The 20,644-nt window shown below is 47.6% G+C and overlaps 1 protein-coding gene across 2 annotated transcripts in view; it reads right to left on the reverse strand.

Moving 5' to 3' along the window:
* Positions 1–20,644, reverse strand: part of DISP3 (dispatched RND transporter family member 3) — a 51,299-nt gene that overhangs the window by 11,988 nt on the left and 18,667 nt on the right. For both annotated transcript variants that reach the window (XM_067472767.1, XM_067472768.1), the window contains exons 4-9: positions 15,641–15,777; positions 15,323–15,457; positions 13,770–13,930; positions 11,256–11,395; positions 7,553–7,698; positions 1,443–1,604 (exon numbers count right to left, since the gene is read on the reverse strand). In XM_067472767.1, the coding sequence (XP_067328868.1) occupies positions 1,443–1,604; positions 7,553–7,698; positions 11,256–11,395; positions 13,770–13,930; positions 15,323–15,457; positions 15,641–15,777 (881 nt within the window). The remainder of the gene's footprint in view (positions 1–1,442; positions 1,605–7,552; positions 7,699–11,255; positions 11,396–13,769; positions 13,931–15,322; positions 15,458–15,640; positions 15,778–20,644) is intronic.

A 20,644-nucleotide genomic window follows, 5' to 3' on the forward strand; every position in this document is an offset into this window, starting at 1 on the left:
CTTGGATTTATTGCGGAAAGAAATACACCGCTTTCTAAGACCAGCATCCTTTTCACTCACTAAAGCCAATAAATTTGGTTAACTCTAAGAAGGATTGGGACATGTTCATTGCTTTTCCATAGACAACAAGGGGGTGGTTTGTTTCTGAAAGGTAGTTGATATGCTCAGTTAGCAGAAGCGTAGGAAAGGTGACAAAATAACAAATATATTTTGGTTATCATTTCTGCTCAACAAAGGGAATGTGGTATGATGCTTCCCCATAGCGTTGTCTGCATGTAGGTTTTCCCTTCCTGTTGTTGTCTAAAAGCAGTGGTTCCCAAACCTTTTTGACCAGGGATCGCTTGAACAGGGACTACTTTGACCAGGGACCACTTTGACCAGGGACTACTTGAGCAGGGACCACTTTGGCCAGGGACCACTTTGATCAGGGACCACTTGACCAGGGTCCCCTTTGACCAGGGATTACATGACCACTTTGACCAGGGACCACTTTGACCAGGGACCACTTTGGCCAGGGACCACTTTGATCAGGGACCACTTTGACCAGGGTCCACTTGACTAGGGATCACTTTGACCAGGGACCACTTGATCAGGGTCCACTTGACCAGGGATCACTTGACCAGGGACCACTTTGACCAGGGTCCACTTGACCAGGGACCATTTGACCAGGGACCACTTTGACTAGGGACCACTTTGACCAGGGACCATTTGACCAGGGACCAGTTTGACCAGGGACCACTTTGACCACGGACCACTTTGACCAGGGACAACTTTGACCAGGGACCATTTGACCAGGGTCCACTTTGACCAGGGTCCACTTTGACCAGGGACCACTTTGACCAGGGACCTCTTGACCAGGGACCACTTTGACCAGAGACATTTGACCAGGGACCACTTTGACCAGGAATCACTGGACTGGGGACCAGTTGATGAGGAACCACTTGACCAGGGACCACTTGACCAGGGACCACTTTGACCACTTTGACCAGGGTCCACTTAACCAGGGACCACTTTGGCCAGGGACAACTTTGACCAGGGACCACTTGACTAGGGACCACTTGACGAAGAACCACTCTCCAACATTAGTACCAAAAGGGTTATCAATCAGTTTTGGTCAACTGTAGATTCAGTTTGGTTATTTGTGGTGCTGATTCAGAAAATGGCATTGGATGGACCATCCAGTAGTTGCCATCTGCTCACCCACAAAAACCCATATTTAATAATTTAGAGTGGAGGTGGATGTAGTAATCTTTCATGGATAGACAACCTCTCCCTGACATCCCTGTTGCCTCGGCTCTATAAGAGGGTTTCGTGAGACCAGTAATGTAGTAATGGTGAGGACGTGGAACATATTTTGGTTCTTGTGGACCACTGGTGGTCCACGGAGCACAGCTTGGGAAACACTTTAAATAATACAGATATGATTTTTCAAAATGGCTCACCGACGATCACCCACTTGTTCCTCACAGCCGACCAATGCACCCAACACTGTAGTAATTCTTGGAGGCGACCGATCAAATGCCCATGGCTGCTGTCCTTTGGGTTGATTTGGGGGTTCTCCGGCAACACCGAGACCAAGGGGACGTCCCCTGTTTCCAGAGAGACTGGCGGAGAAAGAGGTGGAGAGAAAAGCCTGCTGAGATGACAAAAGCGGAGAGAAATCGAAGACAGAACAAAGCCCGCCCGTTCTGGAGACAAATCGTCCCCGCATTTGCATTTATCGATGTCTCTCCAGGCGTCTATTCGCTTAGCGGCTGAATGGGATAGCTTGAAAAGGACGGTTTTCAACCACGTTCCCCTCCCAGCAGTTCCCTTCTTGACCTCGCCTTGGAATAGAGAAAGGAAGAGAAGGACCAGGCAATTTTTGCAAGAATTCAAACCCAACGCCTTGTTGGGCAACGCATGCAGGAGATATTAATCCGGCCTTCAAAAAGCAAGGAGGATATTCAAACGGCCTTGAAAGAACCACGTTTAGATGTCTTTTATAATACTGACAATGGAAGCAATGTTCAGAAGGAGGCCGTTGGAGGCATCCAAAGTCCTGAAACTCCAGATTGGAGGCTATTTGAAGCTATTTGAGGCCCCAAAACGCCACAATGGAAACAACTGGACCCACAACCCACCTCGAGTCACGAGGAGAGGTGAGTAAGAAATATCATAATAATTATTAGTAGTATTACCAACATCATCTGAGGTCCTAAACCTGTGTTTCTCAGCCTTCCTAATCTTGTGAACCCTTAATACAGTTCCTCAAGTTGTGGTGACCCCCAATCATAACGTTATTTTCGTTGCTACTTCATCACTGCCAGTTTGCCACCGTTCAGAATCATAATATAAATATCTGATATGCAGGATGTATTATCATTCCCTGGACCAAATTTGGCACAAATACCCGATACACCCAAATTTGAATACTGGTGGGATTGATTTTGTCATTTGGGAGTTGTAGTTGCTGGGATTTGTAGTTCACCTACAATCCCAAAACATTCTGAACTCCACCAATGATGGAATTGAACCAAACTTAGTACACACAGACCTCCCATGACCAACAGAAGAAAACTGGAAGGGTTTGGTGGGCATTGATCTTGAGTTTGGGAGTTGTAGTTCACCTACATCCAGAGAGCACTGTGGACTAAACAATGATAGATATGGACCAAGCTTGGCATGAATACTCAATATGCCGAAATGTGAACACTGGTGGAGTTTGGGGAAAATCGACCTTGGCATTTGGGAGTTGTAGTTGCTGGGGTTTATAGTTCACCTACAATCAAAGAGAATTTTGAACTCCACCAATGACAGCTGGCATGCGCCTTGCACACCTGCTCTCCCCTCCACGCTTGGAGTCTCAGAAACATCTCTCCCCTTGGCTGAGAGGCCGGGCAATTGTAGATGCCATGCTCCGAGCATGCCTGCTCTCCCCTCCCCACTTGGAATCTCAGAAACATCTCTCCCTTTGGCTGAGAGGCCGGGCAATTGTAGATGCCATGCTCCGAGCATGCCTGCTCTCCCCTCCCCACTTGGAATCTCAGAAACATCTCTCCCTTTGGCTGAGAGGCCGGGCAATTGTAGATGCCATGCTCCGAGCATGCCTGCTCTCCCCTCCCCACTTGGAATCTCAGAAACATCTCTCCCTTTGGCTGAGAGGCCGGGCAATTGTAGATGCCATGCTCCGAGCATGCCTGCTCTCCCCTCCCCACTTGGAATCTCAGAAACATCTCTCCCTTTGGCTGAGAGGCCGGGCAATTGTAGATGCCATGCTCCGAGCATGCCTGCTCTCCCCTCCCCACTTGGAGTCTCAGAAACATCTCTCCCTTTGGCTGAGAGGCCGGGCAATTGTAGATGCCATGCTCCGAGCATGCCTGCTCTCCCCTCCCCACTTGGAATCTCAGAAACATCTCTCCCTTTGGCTGAGAGGCCGGGCAATTGTAGATGCCATGCTCCGAGCATGCCTGCTCTCCCCTCCCCACTTGGAATCTCAGAAACATCTCTCCCTTTGGCTGAGAGGCCGGGCAATTGTAGATGCCATGCTCCGAGCATGCCTGCTCTCCCCTCCCCACTTGGAGTCTCAGAAACATCTCTCCCTTTGGCTGAGAGGCCGGGCAATTGTAGATGCCATGCTCCGAGCATGCCTGCTCTCCCCTCCCCACTTGGAATCTCAGAAACATCTCTCCCTTTGGCTGAGAGGCCGGGCAATTGTAGATGCCATGCTCCGAGCATGCCTGCTCTCCCCTCCCCACTTGGAATCTCAGAAACATCTCTCCCTTTGGCTGAGAGGCCGGGCAATTGTAGATGCCATGCTCCGAGCATGCCTGCTCTCCCCTCCCCACTTGGAATCTCAGAAACATCTCTCCCTTTGGCTGAGCGGCCGGCCAATCATAGCCGCCATGCGCCGAGCATGCCTGCTCTCCCCTCCCCACTTGGAATCTTAGAAACAGCCCTCCCCTTGGCTGAGCGGCCGGCCAATCATAGCCGCCATGCGCTGAGCATGCCTTCTCTCCCCTCCCCACTTGGAATCTTAGAAACAGCCCTCCCCTTGGCTGAGAGGCCGGCCAATCACAGCGGAAGAAGGCTTTTGATGGGAGGATCCGCCCTCTGTTTCTGAAAAAGGAAGATGACAAGCAGAGAGATCTCCCTCCAGCATTGCGCGCTCTCCTTTGGCCGCACATGCTCACCACGCTGCCTGAGAGGCCGGTCAATCATAGCTGCCATGTGCCAAGCATGCCTACTCTCCCCTCCCCACTTGGAATCTTAGAAACAGCCCTCCCCTTGGCTGAGAGGCCGGTCAATCATAGCTGCCATGTGCCGAGCATGCCTGCTCTCCCCTTACCATTTGGAATCTTAGAAACAGCCCTCCCTTTGGCTGAGAGGCCGGCCAATCATAGCCGCCATGCGCCGAGCATGCCTGCTCTCCCCTCCCCACTTGGAATCTTAGAAACATCTCTCCCTTTGGCTGAGCGGCCGGCCAATCATAGCCGACATGCGCCGAGCATGCCTGCTCTCCCCTCCCCACTTGGAATCTTAGAAACATCTCTCCCTTTGGCTGAGCGGCCGGCCAATCATAGCCGACATGCGCCGAGCATGCCTGCTCTCCCCTCCCCACTTGGAATCTTAGAAACATCTCTCCCTTTGGCTGAGCGGCCGGCCAATCATAGCCGACATGCGCCGAGCATGCCTGCTCTCCCCTCCCCACTTGGAATCTTAGAAACATCTCTCCCTTTGGCTGAGCGGCCGGCCAATCATAGCCGACATGCGCCGAGCATGCCTGCTCTCCCCTCCCCACTTGGAATCTTAGAAACAGCTCTCCCCTTGGCTGAGAGGCCGGCTAATCATAGCCGCCATGCACCGAGCACGCCTGCTTTCCCCTCCCCACTTGGAGTCTCAGAAACAGCCCTCCCCTTGGTTGAGAGGCCAGCCAATCATAGCCGCCATGCGCCTCGCACGCCTGCTCTCCCCTCCTTGCTTGGAGTCTCTGAAACAGCCCTCCCTTTGGCTGAGAGGCCAGCCAATCACAGCGGAGGAGGGCTTTTGGTGGGAGGATTCACCCTCTGTTTCAAAAAAGGAAGAGAAGGACAGGTGGAGAGATCTTCAGCCTTCTCCAAGAGGGATTCAGAGGCAATCCCTCTGAACCCCTTCACCCCCCCCCCCAGGGGTCCCCACCCCCAGGTTGAGAAACACTGTCCTAAAAGCTCCACATTGGAAGCTGTTGAAACTCTCCTAGTTCCCGAAAACCTAGGCTATTTGGTTGTGGCCATTTTCCTTATCCTATGCCCTTCCCTGGTTGAAGAGGGGCCGGCAAATAGCCCACCCCGTCAACGAAGACAGGACCCCCATTATAGCATTACCAATCCTTTTCAGCTTCATTGGCATGGCATGCCTGAGCTCGCAAGCAAATGGAGCTACCTTCCCTGCCCTGTTGACCTGCGGGCATCCCGGAGGAAATTGTCATCCTATTATTCCGGCAAAGCAGGAGAACGGAGCCATTTCCATAAATTACCATGCGAGGCAGGGAAGGCATGTCAATGAGGAGAGGTGCCCACGGCAGGAGCTTCAAGCACCTCGGGGCGTCTGCGGGGAGGCACTGACCGTAGGAGGGAATGCAAAGGATCCCCCAAAAGAGCTCTCCTTCGTTAACCGATGCAGTTAACGGCCTTACTTAACAGGCCAGTCAGGATGAAGAACTCCAGAACGTGGAAGAGCCATTTTTGGAGATGACATTTCCAACATTTGCCCACCCGACATGGACAACGATCACACTAGCCGAAGGATTCTGGGATTTGTAGTCTGAATGAAGTCGAGCATGCCCTCCCCCCCTAACAAAGGATGGTGACTTCTGGTTCTGCAAAGGACAAAGGTACCAGACTGCACAATAGGGGTTAAGTCTTGGTCAATTTGCCAAGGCCTTAACAACAATGAGGACCCCATGAAACTTCGGGAATGGCTAGACCTTGGGGTCTCTGCCTCTCTCTCGAGCTGTAGTTTTCCAAGGACCATGGGACCGGCTTCCATCCCAGCGCTGCAGGGATTTGTGTCTTGGCCCAGTGGAACTCCATAGACTCCCTTTGGTGGCTTTATGAATTCTGCTACATTCCTGGACTTCACTCTCATCAAGGACTCGCTCTCTACCCATGAACTTTCTTCAAGACAACTTATGAATTCATGCTGTGTCCTGATATCGTCTGCTTTTTATAATTGGTATTATTAATTTCTATCTGGGGCCTTGAATGGGAAGATAGCTGCATATGATTTCCCTGTGTATAATTTCTATATATTTTTTTATGTTTCCTTGTATTCCTGACCCTTTGCCCCTTCTCCCTCCAAAGAAATATGTAAGGGAACCCCCTGGCCTTCAGAAACAAAAGCCATTAGCGGTTACTGAAACCTCCTGCCAAAGACACACTTGCATGGATAAAAGAAGGAGATTCTTACCTCTAGCATCGGAAATGGCCCACTAGAGTAAAGAATTGTTTGACAAAAGTTTCTGCAAGATAAGGGGAAATCTTCCCCTCTGCTTTTGTTAACTTAGCATTAACCTCAGGCTGCCATCATTGTTTTCCTGTCTCACAGCCAGGAAGGATCTGGATATTTTTACACATGTTGATTCACAACACTCAAAACAGCTCTGCTTGAGCTCTTTGTCTCACCGGCCACATGGCATTTCCTTTGTTTAAAGATCATCCCGCCTCCATCTCTCCTGATTGGCTGTCGCCACCAGGTGGCAGAGTTCTTCCCATTGGATCCTACGGACCACTGGAGCTTCCTGATTGGTCCAGAGGCACCGGGGGCGGGAGGGCCACCTCCCAGCTGTTGGCCCATTGCCCAGTCATGGCGGGGAACAACAGGGAAGCTGGGGTGGGGAGTTTGAACTCTGCAACTTTGAATTTGCTATAAATATGACTCTATTGGTGTACTCCCCTTATGCTTAGCTTTGGCGAATGATTGCAGCTCTGCATCCATTTCAGCTGAATCGCATTAAACCTCGATGTCTTTTCTTCAACTGGTGAGACTTTTCATTGGGAAATCAGGGAAAAATATGGGATGCTTCTCTGTCTCGCCAGGGAAAAAGAACTCTTTGATGAGTCTAATTGGTCTCTGCCTCCTGGCAAAGACCACTAAATTTTAGCTCTACATCATGAAGAGGGGTCTTGAAGAGATGAGTATCACATTCTGCACTTACCTGGTCAACCCTACGTCAACGGCCAAGGTTTACTTGCCTAAAGATTCCCAGCCAACTGGGAAATACCTTTCTTGGGTCAGCCTCAGAGGCCAAAGTCTATGATATTTGGGACGACACCTCCCACAATCCATTCCCATTGGCCATGAAGAACATGGGAATTTGAGTGCAACCAACAATGGAAGACCAAAGGGCCTTCAAAGTCTAGGAAACCATGGATGGTGACTATAGTTCATGCCATAGAATAATATGGACAGGTTGGATTGAAGATGGACCCACACCTCTGGCCTCCTTAGGAGACTTCATTCTGGGTGTTTTCCGAAGCTAAGTGGACAACAAAGTCCACTAGAGAAATGGTGAAGAAGAGTGCTTCCAACCAACCTGGATCCTCTTCCACATCCAACAAAGGGATGTCGTCATCCAGATAAGGAAGAGTCCTCTGTCCTGGCCCATCGCCTTCTTCTGTGGAGATGAGCAGGCCATCGGAGATGTGCAAGGTGTCCTCCTTGGTGCATTTCTGACTGCAGCTGGAACAAGAAGAAGAACAGATGCTGAGAGAGCATCTCCAAGGCATTTGTTGGCCAGGCTAGGCATGTAGATGTCATGAACACTGTACAGAGGTTCTTTTGTTCCGTATGCAGTGAGACAGAGCATATCAGGCACTTTACAGAGATATAAGTAGACACACCGACTCTATATAACTACATTGGTTACACGAAGGGGATGTTACATTTACTCAACTTTCACACACAATTCATTCATTCATTCATCATGCATACATTACCAACCCTTCCTCCTGCTCCTGGGGAAGAGAACCGAACATAGGCCAGATCACATTCCCAGCAAACCTGCCATTCTGCGATACACCATTTTCTCCGTCCCTTGCAGAAAGAGGGGGTGACCAGACCTTTCCTGTCTGCCACACTTTTGGATAGTAAAAAGGTCTCTTATATAGCATATTCCTTGCTATTGTTATTCCAGCAAGTTGTCAATTACTGACAGGTTGTTTTTCCAGCTAAAACATGCTGACTTCATCAGTTCCGGACAGATGTTGACTTTCTTCCTTAGCTGATATTGATTTCTTTCTTAACATAAGGAATCATTGTGTTGACTGAACTTAAAAGTCATTGCCTTTGACTATCTAAACATGTTGTGCTAAATAATTACAGACCAATTTCCAACCTCTCCTTTTTGGGCAAGGTGCTGGAGCAGGTGGTCGCCTCGCAGCTCCTAGACGACACCAACGTTCTAGATCGATCACAGTCTGGTTTCAGACCCGGGCACAGTACCGAGACAGCTGTGGTCGCCTTGGTGGATGACCTCTGCAGGGAAATGGACAGGGGGAGTGTGACCCTGCTGGTTCTCTTGGGTATCTCAGCAGCTTTCGGTACCATCTACCATGGTATCCTTCTAGGTCGGCTCTCTGGGATGGGACTTGTGGCTTCGATCCTTTCTGGAGGGTCGTTCCCAGATGATAAAGCTGGGTGACACCTGCTCGGACCCCTGGCCATTGACCTGTGGGTTCCCGCAAGGTTCCATTCTGTCCCCCATACTTTTCAACATCTATATGACACCACTGGGAGAGGTCGCCTTGGTGGATGACCTCCGCAGGGAAATGGACAGGGGGAGTGTGGCCCTGCTGGTTCTCTTGGATATCTCAGCAGCTTTTGGTACCATCTACCATGGTATCCTTCTAGGTCGGCTCTCCGGAATGGGACTTGGGGGTTTTACTGTGGCTTCGCTCCTTTCTGGAGGGTCGTTCCCAGATGGTAAAGCTGGGTGACACCTGCTCGGACCCCTGGCCATTGACCTGTGGGGTCCCGCAAGGTTCCATTCTGTCCCCCATACTTTTCAACATCTACATGAAACCACTGGGAGAGGTCATCCGGAGTCTTGGAGTTGGGTGCCATCTCTACGCAGATGACGCCCAACTCCACTACTCTTTTCCACCGGAATTCAAGGAAGCCCCTTGGATACTGGATCGGTGCCTGGTTGCTGTGGCGATCTGGATGAGGGCAAACAAGCTGAAGTTCAATCCCGACAAGACAGAGGTCCTCCAGGTCAGTCGTACACCTGACCGGGGTATTGGGTGGCAACCTGTGCTGGACGGGGTTACAATCCCCCTGAAGGCGCAGGTCCGCAGCTTGGGGGTCCTCCTGGATTCAGAGCTGATGCTTGATGCGCAGGTGTTGGTGGTGGCCGGGAGGGCCTTTGCACAATTAAAATTCGTGTGCCAGCTGCGACCATACCTCACAAAGTCTGACTTGACCATGGTGGTCCACGCCTTAGTTATCTCTAGACTGGACTATTGCAATGCACTCTACATGGGACTGCCCTTGAAGACGGCCCGGAAACATCAATTAGTCCAACGCTCGGCAGCCAGACTTCTAACAGGGGCAAATTACAGAGAGCGGCCAACCCTCCTGTTTAAGGAGCTCCATTGGCTGCTGTTCATCTTCCGGTCCCAATTCAAGGTGCAGGTTATTACCTACAAAGCCCTGAATGGTTTGGGACCCACCTACCTTTGTGACCGCATCTCCTACCACAAACCTGCACGATCTCTTCAATCCTCTGAAGAGGCCCTTCTCTCGCCCCTTCCTCTATCATGGACTCGTCTTATGGGAACAAGGGAGAGGGCCTTTTCCGCTGTGGCCCCCCGCTTTTGGAATTCGCTGCCTAGGGAGATCAGGCAGGCCCCCACCCTACCTGGTTTTAAGAAAGATCTAAAAACCTGGCTCTTCCGCTGTGCTTTCGGAGAATGACTACTCAACCCATATTTTGTTATGGATGCAAACAACATTGATAGAAAGCAGTAGATAGCCAAACAATTCAACTGTTCATTCACATACAAGTGGGGCCTGACGCGCCGTCACATATTTTGTTATTGTGTGTTTATTATGTTGTATTATTTTGGGCTTGGCCTCATGTTGGCCACCCCAAGTCCCCTTTGGCAGGTTATAAATAAAGTGTATTATTATTATTATTATTATTATTATTATTTTCAACCACAGTATTTATTTATTATTTATTTCGTATACTTCTACCCCGCCCTTCTCAACCCCCGAGGGGGGACTCAGGGCGGCTTACAAAATGGCACAATTCGATGCCTACACAGTAATACAATAAACGTATAAAAACAGCAGTTAAATGGTTAAACAATTAAAACAACAATATATATCACAGTCAACAGCCAATCTCAAGCACAGTGTTCACCAACTCAGAGTCCATACTTCGTTCCTCATTGTCTATTCCTATCCGTCGTCGCAGTCCTTTATTTATCTGCCAGAGTGCCCAAACGCCTGGTCCCACATCCATGTTTTTAATTTCTTTCTAAAGGAAAGGAGGGATGTCGCTGATCTACTTTCCCCAGGGAGTGAATTCCATAGGTGAGGGGCCACCACTGAGAAGGCCCTGCTCCTCGTCCCCGCCAATCTCACTTGTGACAGAGGCGGGGCCGAGAGCAGGGCCTCCCCAGAGGATCTCAAACTCCTAGGTGGGATGTAGAGGGAGATGCGTTCGGACAGGAACCGTATAGGGTTTTGTAGGTCAAAACCAGCACTTTGAGTTGTGCTCGGAACTGGATCGGCAGCCAGTGGTGCTGACACAACAGAGGGGTGGTATGCTCCCTGTATGACACTCTGGTGAGCAATCTGGCTGCCTCCCGCTGGACTAATTGAAGTTTCCGAACAGTCTTCAAAGGCAACCCCACGTAGAGTGCGTTGCAGTAATCTATCCGGGATGTAACAAGAGCGTGGACCACCGTGGCCAGATCCGACTTCCCAAGGTATGGGCGCAGCTGGCGCACAAGTTTTAATTGTGCAAAAGCTCTCCCGGCCATGTCAATACTTCAGCAGTTTAGTAGCTTTTCCTCTATCAACCTTTTGCAGTTTTCCAGGTTTTAATCTTCTTAGCATGGTGTCTTTATCCGCTATAAGCCCAACCATACACCTTTCATACAATTCAGTTCAATCCACATATCATATTTATCACAGAGGGGACCAAATGCAGACCTTTGGTAGACACAAATCAAACTTTGGTGGCGTACAGATTATATAGAGTTGAAGGCACCTCTTGTAGGCCTTACCTTGCCTGGCAGGCATTCTCCATTGGAGACAGATAGAGAGACCAAATCCCAAGGGCAGCCGGCATGGTGAAGAGGACGGCCACCCAACAGCACGAAACGATCAGTGACATGAAGAGACCGAAGTCATGGACAGCAGGGATCTGCACAAAATACAGGGTACACACACACAAAGCACAAAGCAGTTTAGAAGTTTATTTTCATTCATTTGGCGCAAATACTCAATACGCCCAAATTTGAATACTGGTGGGGTTGAGGGGAGGATTGATTTTGTCATTTGGGAGTTGTAGTTGCTGGGATTTATGGTTCATTTACAATATCAAAGAGCATTCTGAACTCCACCAAACTTTGGACACAGAGCTCCCATGACTAACAGAAAATACTAGAAGTATTTGGTGGGCATTGACCTTGGGTTTTGGGAGTTGTAGTTTACCCACATCCAGAGAACACCGATGCATCTAGACCAAGCTTGACATGAATACTCACTATGCCCAAATGTGGGCACTGGTGCGGTTTGGGGAAGATAGACCTTGACATTTGGAAGTTGTAGTGGCTGGGATTTATAGTTCACCTATAATCAAAGAGCATTCTGAACTCCACCAATGATAGAATTGGGCAAAACTTCCCACACGGAACCCCCACGACCAACAGAAAATACTGTGTTTTCTAATTGTCTTTGCCGACCCCCCAGGGGTCCCGACCCCCAGGTTGAGAAACACTGATCTAGAGCTCATATGGTCCGGGTAATCTTTTGTGGGTAGTCAGCCTCTCCCCTCCTGACGTCTCCATTGCCTCGACACTATAAGAAGTTTTGCGAGACCAGTCATTATTGTTGCCGTGTGGTTTTGAGGCAACGGTGTAGTAATGGTCAGGCCGCAGACCATATTTTTGTTATTGCGGACCACTGGTGGTCCACGGATGACTGACCAAAGGGGATGTGGTAATAGCTGAGTCATAACCAAGTATGTGAGCTGAGTTGCAAAGCGGTTGCATCGGCCAGCGTCCCTTACTAATGCCCTACAGAAGGAGGATGAAAGAATCCATCTTTCTCTCTCCTGTGTGACTCAGTGTGAGTATCTCTCTATTCTGTATGTGAGTCTCTGAGGATCTGATTGTTTGTAAGGACAAGCCTGAAAGGGGATCTGCGTATCCTGATTGTACATTCGTATATATTGCAACAGGGAAGATTATAGCCTTCAGATATTTTGGATGAAAACTTGAATCCGTGGGTTTACTAATGTAGATAAGGTCAGATGCTTGCAGTTGAATTCTGCTGGTAGATGGAACTGCATTATGTCTCCCAGGGCCTTGAATCTATATCCTAGAGGAAGGATAATAATATCGAGGATAGGCTTGATGGTGCGGTGAGTGAATTAGAACCAGGCATCCTGAGGAGTGAGACTGAATGGGCCTTAAAAACAAAGATGGCAAGGACCTAACAGAAGCTCAAGAGATCAAGAGAAGGTGGCAAAACTATACAGAAGATCTTTATAGGAAGGATAATAATATTGAGGATAGTTTTGACGGTGTGGTGAGAGAATTAGAACCAGACATCCTGAGGAGTGAGGCTGAATGGGCCTTAAAAGCAAAGATGGCAAGGACCTAACAGAAGCTCAAGAGATCAAGAGAAGGTGGCAAAACTATACAGAAGATCTTTATAGGAAGGATAATAATATTGAGGATAGTTTTGACGGTGTGGTGAGAGAATTAGAACCAGACATCCTGAGGAGTGAGGCTGAATGGGCCTTAAAAACAAAGATGGCAAGGACCTAACAGAAGCTCAAGAGATCAAGAGAAGGTGGCAAAACTATACAGAAGATCTTTATAGGAAGGATAATAATATTGAGGATAGTTTTGACGGTGTGGTGAGAAAATTAGAACCAGACATCCTGAGGAGTGAGGCTGAATGGGCCTTAAAAACAAAGATGGCAAGGACCTAACAGAAGCTCAAGAGATCAAGAGAAGGTGGCAAAACTATACAGAAGATCTTTATAGGAAGGATAATAATATTGAGGATAGTTTTGACGGTGTGGTGAGAAAATTAGAACCAGACATCCTGAGGAGTGAGGCTGAATGGGCCTTAAAAACAAAGATGGCAAGGACCTAACAGAAGCTCAAGAGATCAAGAGAAGGTGGCAAAACTATACAGAAGATCTTTATAGGAAGGATAATAATATTGAGGATAGTTTTGACGGTGTGGTGAGAAAATTAGAACCAGACAGCCTGAGGAGTGAGGCTGAATGGGCCTTAAAAACAAAGATGGCAAGGACCTAACAGAAGCTCAAGAGATCAAGAGAAGGTGGCAAAACTATACAGAAGATCTTTATAGGAAGGATAATAATATTGAGGATAGTTTTGACGGCGTGGTGAGTGAATTAGAACCAGACATCCTGAGGAGTGAGGATGAATGGGCCTTAAGAAGCATTGCTAACAACAAGGCAGCAGGAGACGACGGGATCCCAGCTGAACAACAACCAAAAACATTCCGTTTGCTATTCAGATGCGGTTGTCTCTCACCTGGGAGAAAATGTTGGCCGCGTAGGCTGCCGCAGTGGTCAAGGAGGTGAAGAAGGTGGCCTTCCCCGCGGTCTGGATGGTGTGGATCATGCGGAGGTTCAGGTCCTTCAAGTGCGTGGCCTGCCGATACGTATTGATGAAGACGAAGACGTCGTCCACACCTGAAATGACACCGAAATAAGGAGACATACTGCAGAATCCTAAACAAATTGGAAGGGAATCCTAACCCTAACCCTAACCCTTCTGCCAGGAAGACACAATCCAAGCCCTCCTGACAGAAGGCCATCCATCCTCTACTCTGAAGAAGGAGGCTCCACAGCGGGATATTCCACCTCCATCCTAACATTTAGGCGGAATCGCTTCTCCTGCCATTTGTATCCCTTGCAAACTTAATTAACTAAAGAGGGTTTTCGGCGTCCTCCCTCCTCAGATATATAACCCAGTGGGATTCGCAGTTTCCATCCAACCGCAATGAAATTACCCAAAAACCATTACAAAGAGTCGTAAAAGCAGTGAATTAAAAAGCACGTCCTGAGTTACGGGGCAATGCGACTGATGTTTATAATGGAGGGGAAAGTAATTATAAAAGCACAAAGCAATTAAAGGGAAGACGTTTCGGCTTCGTGAGTCGGAAAGCTCCCCAGCGCTATGTCGCACAGGGCCCTGAATCTATATCCAAGAGAGCACTATGTCTCCCAGGGACGTGGATCTATATTCTAGAGCACTACATCTCCCAGGGCCTTGAATCTATATCCTAGAACACTATGTCTCCCAGGGCCTTGGATCTATGTCCCAGAGTACGATGTCTCCCAGGGCCTGGAATCTATATTCTAGTGTACTATGTCTCCCAGGGTTTTGAACCTATATCCTAGGGCACTATGTCTCCCAGGGCCTTGGAGCTAAATCCCAGAGTGCGATGTCTCCCAGGGCCTGGAATCTATATTGTAGAGTTCCCCAGGATTTTGAACCTATATCCTAAGGCACTATGTCTCCCAGGGCTTTGAATCTATATTCTAGTGTACTATGTCTCCCAGGGCCTTGGAGCTATATCCCAGAGTATGATGTCTCCCAGGGCCTGGAATCTATATTCTAGGGTACTATGTTTCCCAGGGTTTTGAATCTATATTCTAGGACACTATGTCTCTCAGGACCTTGAAACTATATTCTAGAGCACTATGTTTCCCAGGGTTTTGAATCTGTATCCTAGGACACTATGTCTCCCAGGGTTTTGAACCTATATCCTAGGGCACTATGTCTCCCAGGGCCTTGGATCTATATTCTAGTGTACTATGTCTCCCAGGGCCTTGGATCTATATCCCAGAGTACAATGTCTCCCAGTGCCTTGAATCTATATTCTAGAGCACTATGTTTCTCAGGGTTTTGAACCTATATCCTAGGACACTATGTCTCCCAGGGCCTTGAATCTATATTCTAGTGTACTATGTCTCCCAGGACCTTGAATCTATATCCTAGAGCAAGAAAATCACACTTCAGTGCCCATAATCCCCAAAGAGGTGTGCTGGGTGATATCTAGAAAGGGTCACTCAACGTACCGATTCCGACAATCACAAAAGCCGCCACTCCATTCAAGATTCCCAAATATTGGATGCCAAAGACCACGTGGTAGAGGAAAAGGGCCACCAGGCAGCTGAGCCCGATGCTAGCAATCCCAAAGAACGAGAGGAACACTGGAGGAAAGAGACAGAATGAGACGGAACCTGCAAAGAAAGGTTGCTTCCGACTTCACAGCAGCTCTAAGTCAAACCTACTGTTGAATCACTGCAGTCCAATCCCACTTGAACTGCCATGGCCTCTTGCTATGGACTCCCGGGAGTCATAGTTTTCCACGGTCCTTAGTGTGCCCAACTCACCAGAGCAAGAAGCGAGGATATAAACAAGGACAGCGATGCAACTGCTGCTGATGAAGGCCAGCAACATGTCGTTGTTGAAGGTCTTCCGGACTTCGTAGTCGAACAAATCCGTCCCACCGTAAAGGACTTGGACTTTGCTATCGGGAGACATAGGGCGAAAAGTAAGGGACCTCAAGATTTCCATTGCATTATAGGTCCTGTAACTCAACAGTACAGTCAGTTTCCATAGTCACACTGGAAGATTTCCTAGAGATCACATTTTAGGTCCTTTAGATATAATAGCACTAGCTGTCCCCTGCCACGTTTTGCTGTGGCCCACATGGGGCTTCTGTGTGGGAGGTTTGGCCCATTTCTATCATTGGTGGGGTTCAGAATGCTCTTTGATTGTAGGGGAACTATAAATCCCAGCAACTACAACTCCTAAATGTCAAGATTCCATATTCCCCAAACTCCACCAGTGTTCACATTAGAACACATTGAGTATTCATGTAGAGTTTGGTCCAGATCCATCATTGTTTGAGTCCACAGTGATCTCTGGATGTAGGTGAACTACAATTCCAAAACTCAAGGTCAGTGCCCACCAAACCCTTCCAGTATTTTCTGTTGCTCATAGGAGTTCTGTGTGCCAAGTTTGGTTCAATTCCATCGTTGGCCGGGTTCAGAATGCTCTTTGATTGTAGGGGAACTATAAATCCCAGCAACTACAACTCCCAAATGTCAAGGTTCTATTTCCCCCAAATTCTACCAGTGTTCACATTTGGGCATATTGAGTATTCGTGTAGAGTTTGGTCCAGATCCATCATTGTTTGAGTCCACAGTGATCTCTGAATGTAGGTGAACTACAACTCCCAAAACTCAAGGTCAGTGCCCACCAAACCATTCCAGTATTTTCTATTGCTCGTGGGAGTTCTGTGTGCCAAGCTTGATTCAATTCCATCGTTGGTGGGGTTAAGAATGTTCTTTGATTGTAGGTGAACTATAAATCCCAGTAACGACAACTCCCAAATGTCAAGGTCTATTTTTCCCAAACTCCATCTGTGTTTATATTTGGGCATATTGAGAATTCGTGCCAAGTTTGGTCCAGATCCATCATTGTTTGAGTCCACAGTGATCTCTGAATGTAGGTGAACTACAACTCCCAAAACTCAAGGTCAGTGCCCACCAAACCCTTCCAGTATTTTCTGTTGGTCATGGGAGAACTGTGTGCCAAGTTTGGCCCATTCCTATCATTGGTGGGGTTCAGAATGCTCTGTGATTGTAGGTGAACTATAAATCCCAGCAACTACAACTCCCAAATGTCAAGAGTCTATTTTCCCCAAACTCCACCAGTGTTCACATTAGAGCAGTGTTTCTCAACCTGGGGGTCGGGACCCCTGGGGGGGGGTCACGAGGGGGTGTCAGAAGGGTTGCCAAAGACCACCAGAAAACGCAGTATTTTCTGTTGGTCATGAGGGTTCTGTGTGGGAAGTTTGCCCCAATTCTGTTGTTGGTGAGGTTCAGAATGCTCCTTGATTGTAGGTGAACTATAAATCCCAGTAACGACAACTCCCAAATGTCAAGGTCTATTTTCCCCAAACTCCATCTGTGTTTATATTTGGGCATATTGAGAATGCATGCCAAGTTTGGTCCAGATCCATCATTGTTTGAATCCACAGTGCTCTCTGAATGTAGGTGAACTACAACTCCCAAAACTCAAGGTCAGTGCCCACCAAACCCTTCCAGTATTTTCTGTTGGTCAAGGGAGTTCTGTGTGCCAAGTTTGGTTCAATTCCATCATTGGTGAGGTTCAGAATGCTCCTTGATTGTAGGTGAACTATAAATCCCAAGAACTACAACTCCCAAATGTCAAGATTCTATTTCCCCCAAACTCCACCAGTGTTCACATTAGAGCATATTGAGTATTCGTGTAGAGTTTGGTCCAGATCCATCAATGTTTGAGTCCACAGTGATCTCTGGATGTAGGTGAACTACAATTCCAAAACCAAAGGACACTGCCCACCAAACCCTTCCAGTATTTTCTGTTCATCATGGGAGTTTTGTGTACCAAGTTTGGTTCAATTTCATCGTTGGTGGAGTTCAGAATGCTCTTTGATTATAGGTGAACTATAAATCTCAGCAACTACAACTCCCAAATGACAAAATCATAATTTTTTGAGTGATGGTCACTCCTTGTGTTGTGAGACATTTTGTTGCCAAATTTGGTGTGATTTCATTCATTGGTTCTTTTGTTTTTAAGGTACTCATTATGCACAGAGCATTTTATATATAGGTGAACTATAAATCCCAGCAATTACAACTTCCAAATGACAAAATCATAATTTATTATTATTATTATTATTATTATTATTATTATTATTATTATTATTATACAGTAAGCCAGTGGTTCTCAACCTCCCTAATACAGTTCTCTCATGTGGTGGTGACCCCCAACCATAACATTATTTTTGTTGCTACTTCACAACTGTAATTTTGGCTACTATTATGAATTATAGAATCATAGAGTTGGGCCATCCAGTCCAACCCCATTCTGCAAAGAAGCAGGAATATTGCATTCAAAGCACCCCTGGCAGATGGCCATCCAGACTCTGTTTGAAATGTAATGTAAATATCTGATATTCAGAATGTATTTTCATTCACCAGACCAAATTTGGCACAAATACCTGATACGTCCAAATTTGAATACTGGTGGGGCCAGGAGCTGGATTGATTTTTATCATTTGGGAGGTATAGTTTCTGGGATTTATAGTTCATATACAATCAAAGAGCATTCTGAACTCCACCAGTGACTGAATTGAACCAGTCTTCGAACACAGAACCCCTATGACCAACAGTAAATATTGGAAGGGTTTGATAGGCATTGACCTTGAGTTTTGGAGTTGTAGTTCACCTACCCCCAGAAAGCACTGTGGACTTAAACAATGATGGATCTGGACCAAATTTGGCATGAATACTCAACATGCCCAAATGTGAATACTAGAGGAAGTTAGAGATAATACACCTTGACATTTGGGAGTTGTAGTTGCTGGGATTTATAGTTCAGCTACAATCAAAGAGCTTTCTGAACTCCAACAATGGGAGAATTGGGCTAAACTTCATACAACCCCCATGACCAATAGAAAATACTGTGTCTTCTGATGGTCTTTGGCGACCCCTCTGATACCCCCTCGCAACCCCCCCAGGGGTCCCGACCCCCAGGTTGGGAAACACTGCAGTAAGCAAAGAAAATACAGGGTTAGTCAAAATGAATAGGCCAAAAAAAGACATTGCCTATTGGCTTATTGGCCTATTCATTTTGACTAACCCTGTAGTATACGAGGAAATTACTAGTGGAGACTTGAAGAAGGTTGTTATTTCCAGCCAAAGTTCCTCGTTTTTGTTTTCCGCAACGGCAGATTCCCATTTCTGTCTCGTTCTCAGAAAGAAATCTCTTTAAGCGCCAGAAAATTCCAACCGAGAGTGGATGGATTAGATTCCATGAAAGGTATAAGACCCAAAAAGAGCGAGAGCCGCACAACGTTCCTCAAGAGCTTAGCTTTCCGGCTGCGGGAAGTCGGCAGTTCCACCTGAAACCCTAATTGCCTTTCGATGATATAAAAGTGGGGGTTAGAAGAGCGAGCGAGTTTAGGGGGAGAGATCTACCCTGGCTCTTCAGCGAGGCGTAAAGGCGAGAACGCGACGGTACCGAGCAAAGCTAATCCAAGATAATTACAAGGAGGAAGACAATGGAGTGGGTTGGAAGCGCGGGAGATCCTGCCAATCTGCCTCGGCTCCTTCTTGGCCTTCGAAGCGGCCGCCTCGTCGCTTGTGTAAGTCCTCATAAAGCCACTCCAGATTTTGGAGAGCCGTCAAGGAACTTAGAATCATAGAATCATAGAATCAAAGAGTTGGAAGAGACCTCATGGGCCATCCAGTCCAACCCCATTCTGCCAAGAAGCAGGAATATTGCATTCAAACCACCCCTGACAAATGGCCATCCAGCCTCTGCTTAAAAGCTTCCAAAGAAGGAGCCTCCACCACACTCCGGGGCAGAGAGTTCCACTGCTGAACGGCTCTCACAGTCAGGAAGTTCTTCCTCATGTTCAGATGGAATCTCCTCTCTTGTAGTTTGAAGCCATTGTTCCATTGCGTCCTAGTCTCCAAGGAAGCAGAAAACAAGCTTGCTCCCTCCTCCCTGTGGCTTCCTCTCACATATTTATACATGTCTATCATATCTCCTCTCAGCCTTCTCTTCTTCAGGCTAAACATGCCCAGTTCCCTAAGCTGCTCCTCATAGGGCTTGTTCTCCAGACCCTTGATCATTTTAGTCGCCCTCCTCTGGACACATTCCAGCTTGTCAATATCTCTCTTGAATTGTGGTGCCCAGAATTGGACACAATATTCTAGATGTGGTCTAACCAAAGCAGAATAGAGGGGTAGCATTACTTCCTTAGATCTAGACACACTATGCTCCTATTGATGCAGGCCAAAATCCCATTGGCTTTTTTTGCCGCCACATCACATTGTTGGCTCATGTTTAACTTGTTGTCCACGAGGACTCCAAGATCTTTTTCACACGTACTGCTCTCGAGCCAGGCGTCACCCATTCTGTATCTTTGCATTTCATTTTTTCTGCCAAAGTGGAGTATCTTGCATTCGTCACTGTTGAACTTCATTTTGTTAGTTTTGGCCAATCATCTCTCTAATCTGTCAAGATCGTTTTGAATTCTGCTCCTGTCCTCTGGAGTATTGGCTATCCCTCCCAATTTGGTGTCGTCTGCAAACTTGATGATCCTGCCTTCTAGCCCTTCATATAAGTCATTAATAAAGATGTTGAACAGGACCGGGCCCAGGACGGAACCCTGCTGATGGCACTCCACTTGTCACTTCTTTCCAAGATGAAGAGGAAGCATTAGTGAGCACCCTCTGGGTTCGTCCATTTAACCAATTCCAGATCCACCTCACCGTAGTTTTGCCTAGCCCACATTGGACTAGTTTCCTTGCCAGAAGGTCATGGGGGACCTTGTC

This window comes from Anolis sagrei, chromosome 13 (assembly GCF_037176765.1).
Source record: "Anolis sagrei isolate rAnoSag1 chromosome 13, rAnoSag1.mat, whole genome shotgun sequence".
NCBI lineage: Eukaryota > Metazoa > Chordata > Lepidosauria > Squamata > Dactyloidae > Anolis > Anolis sagrei.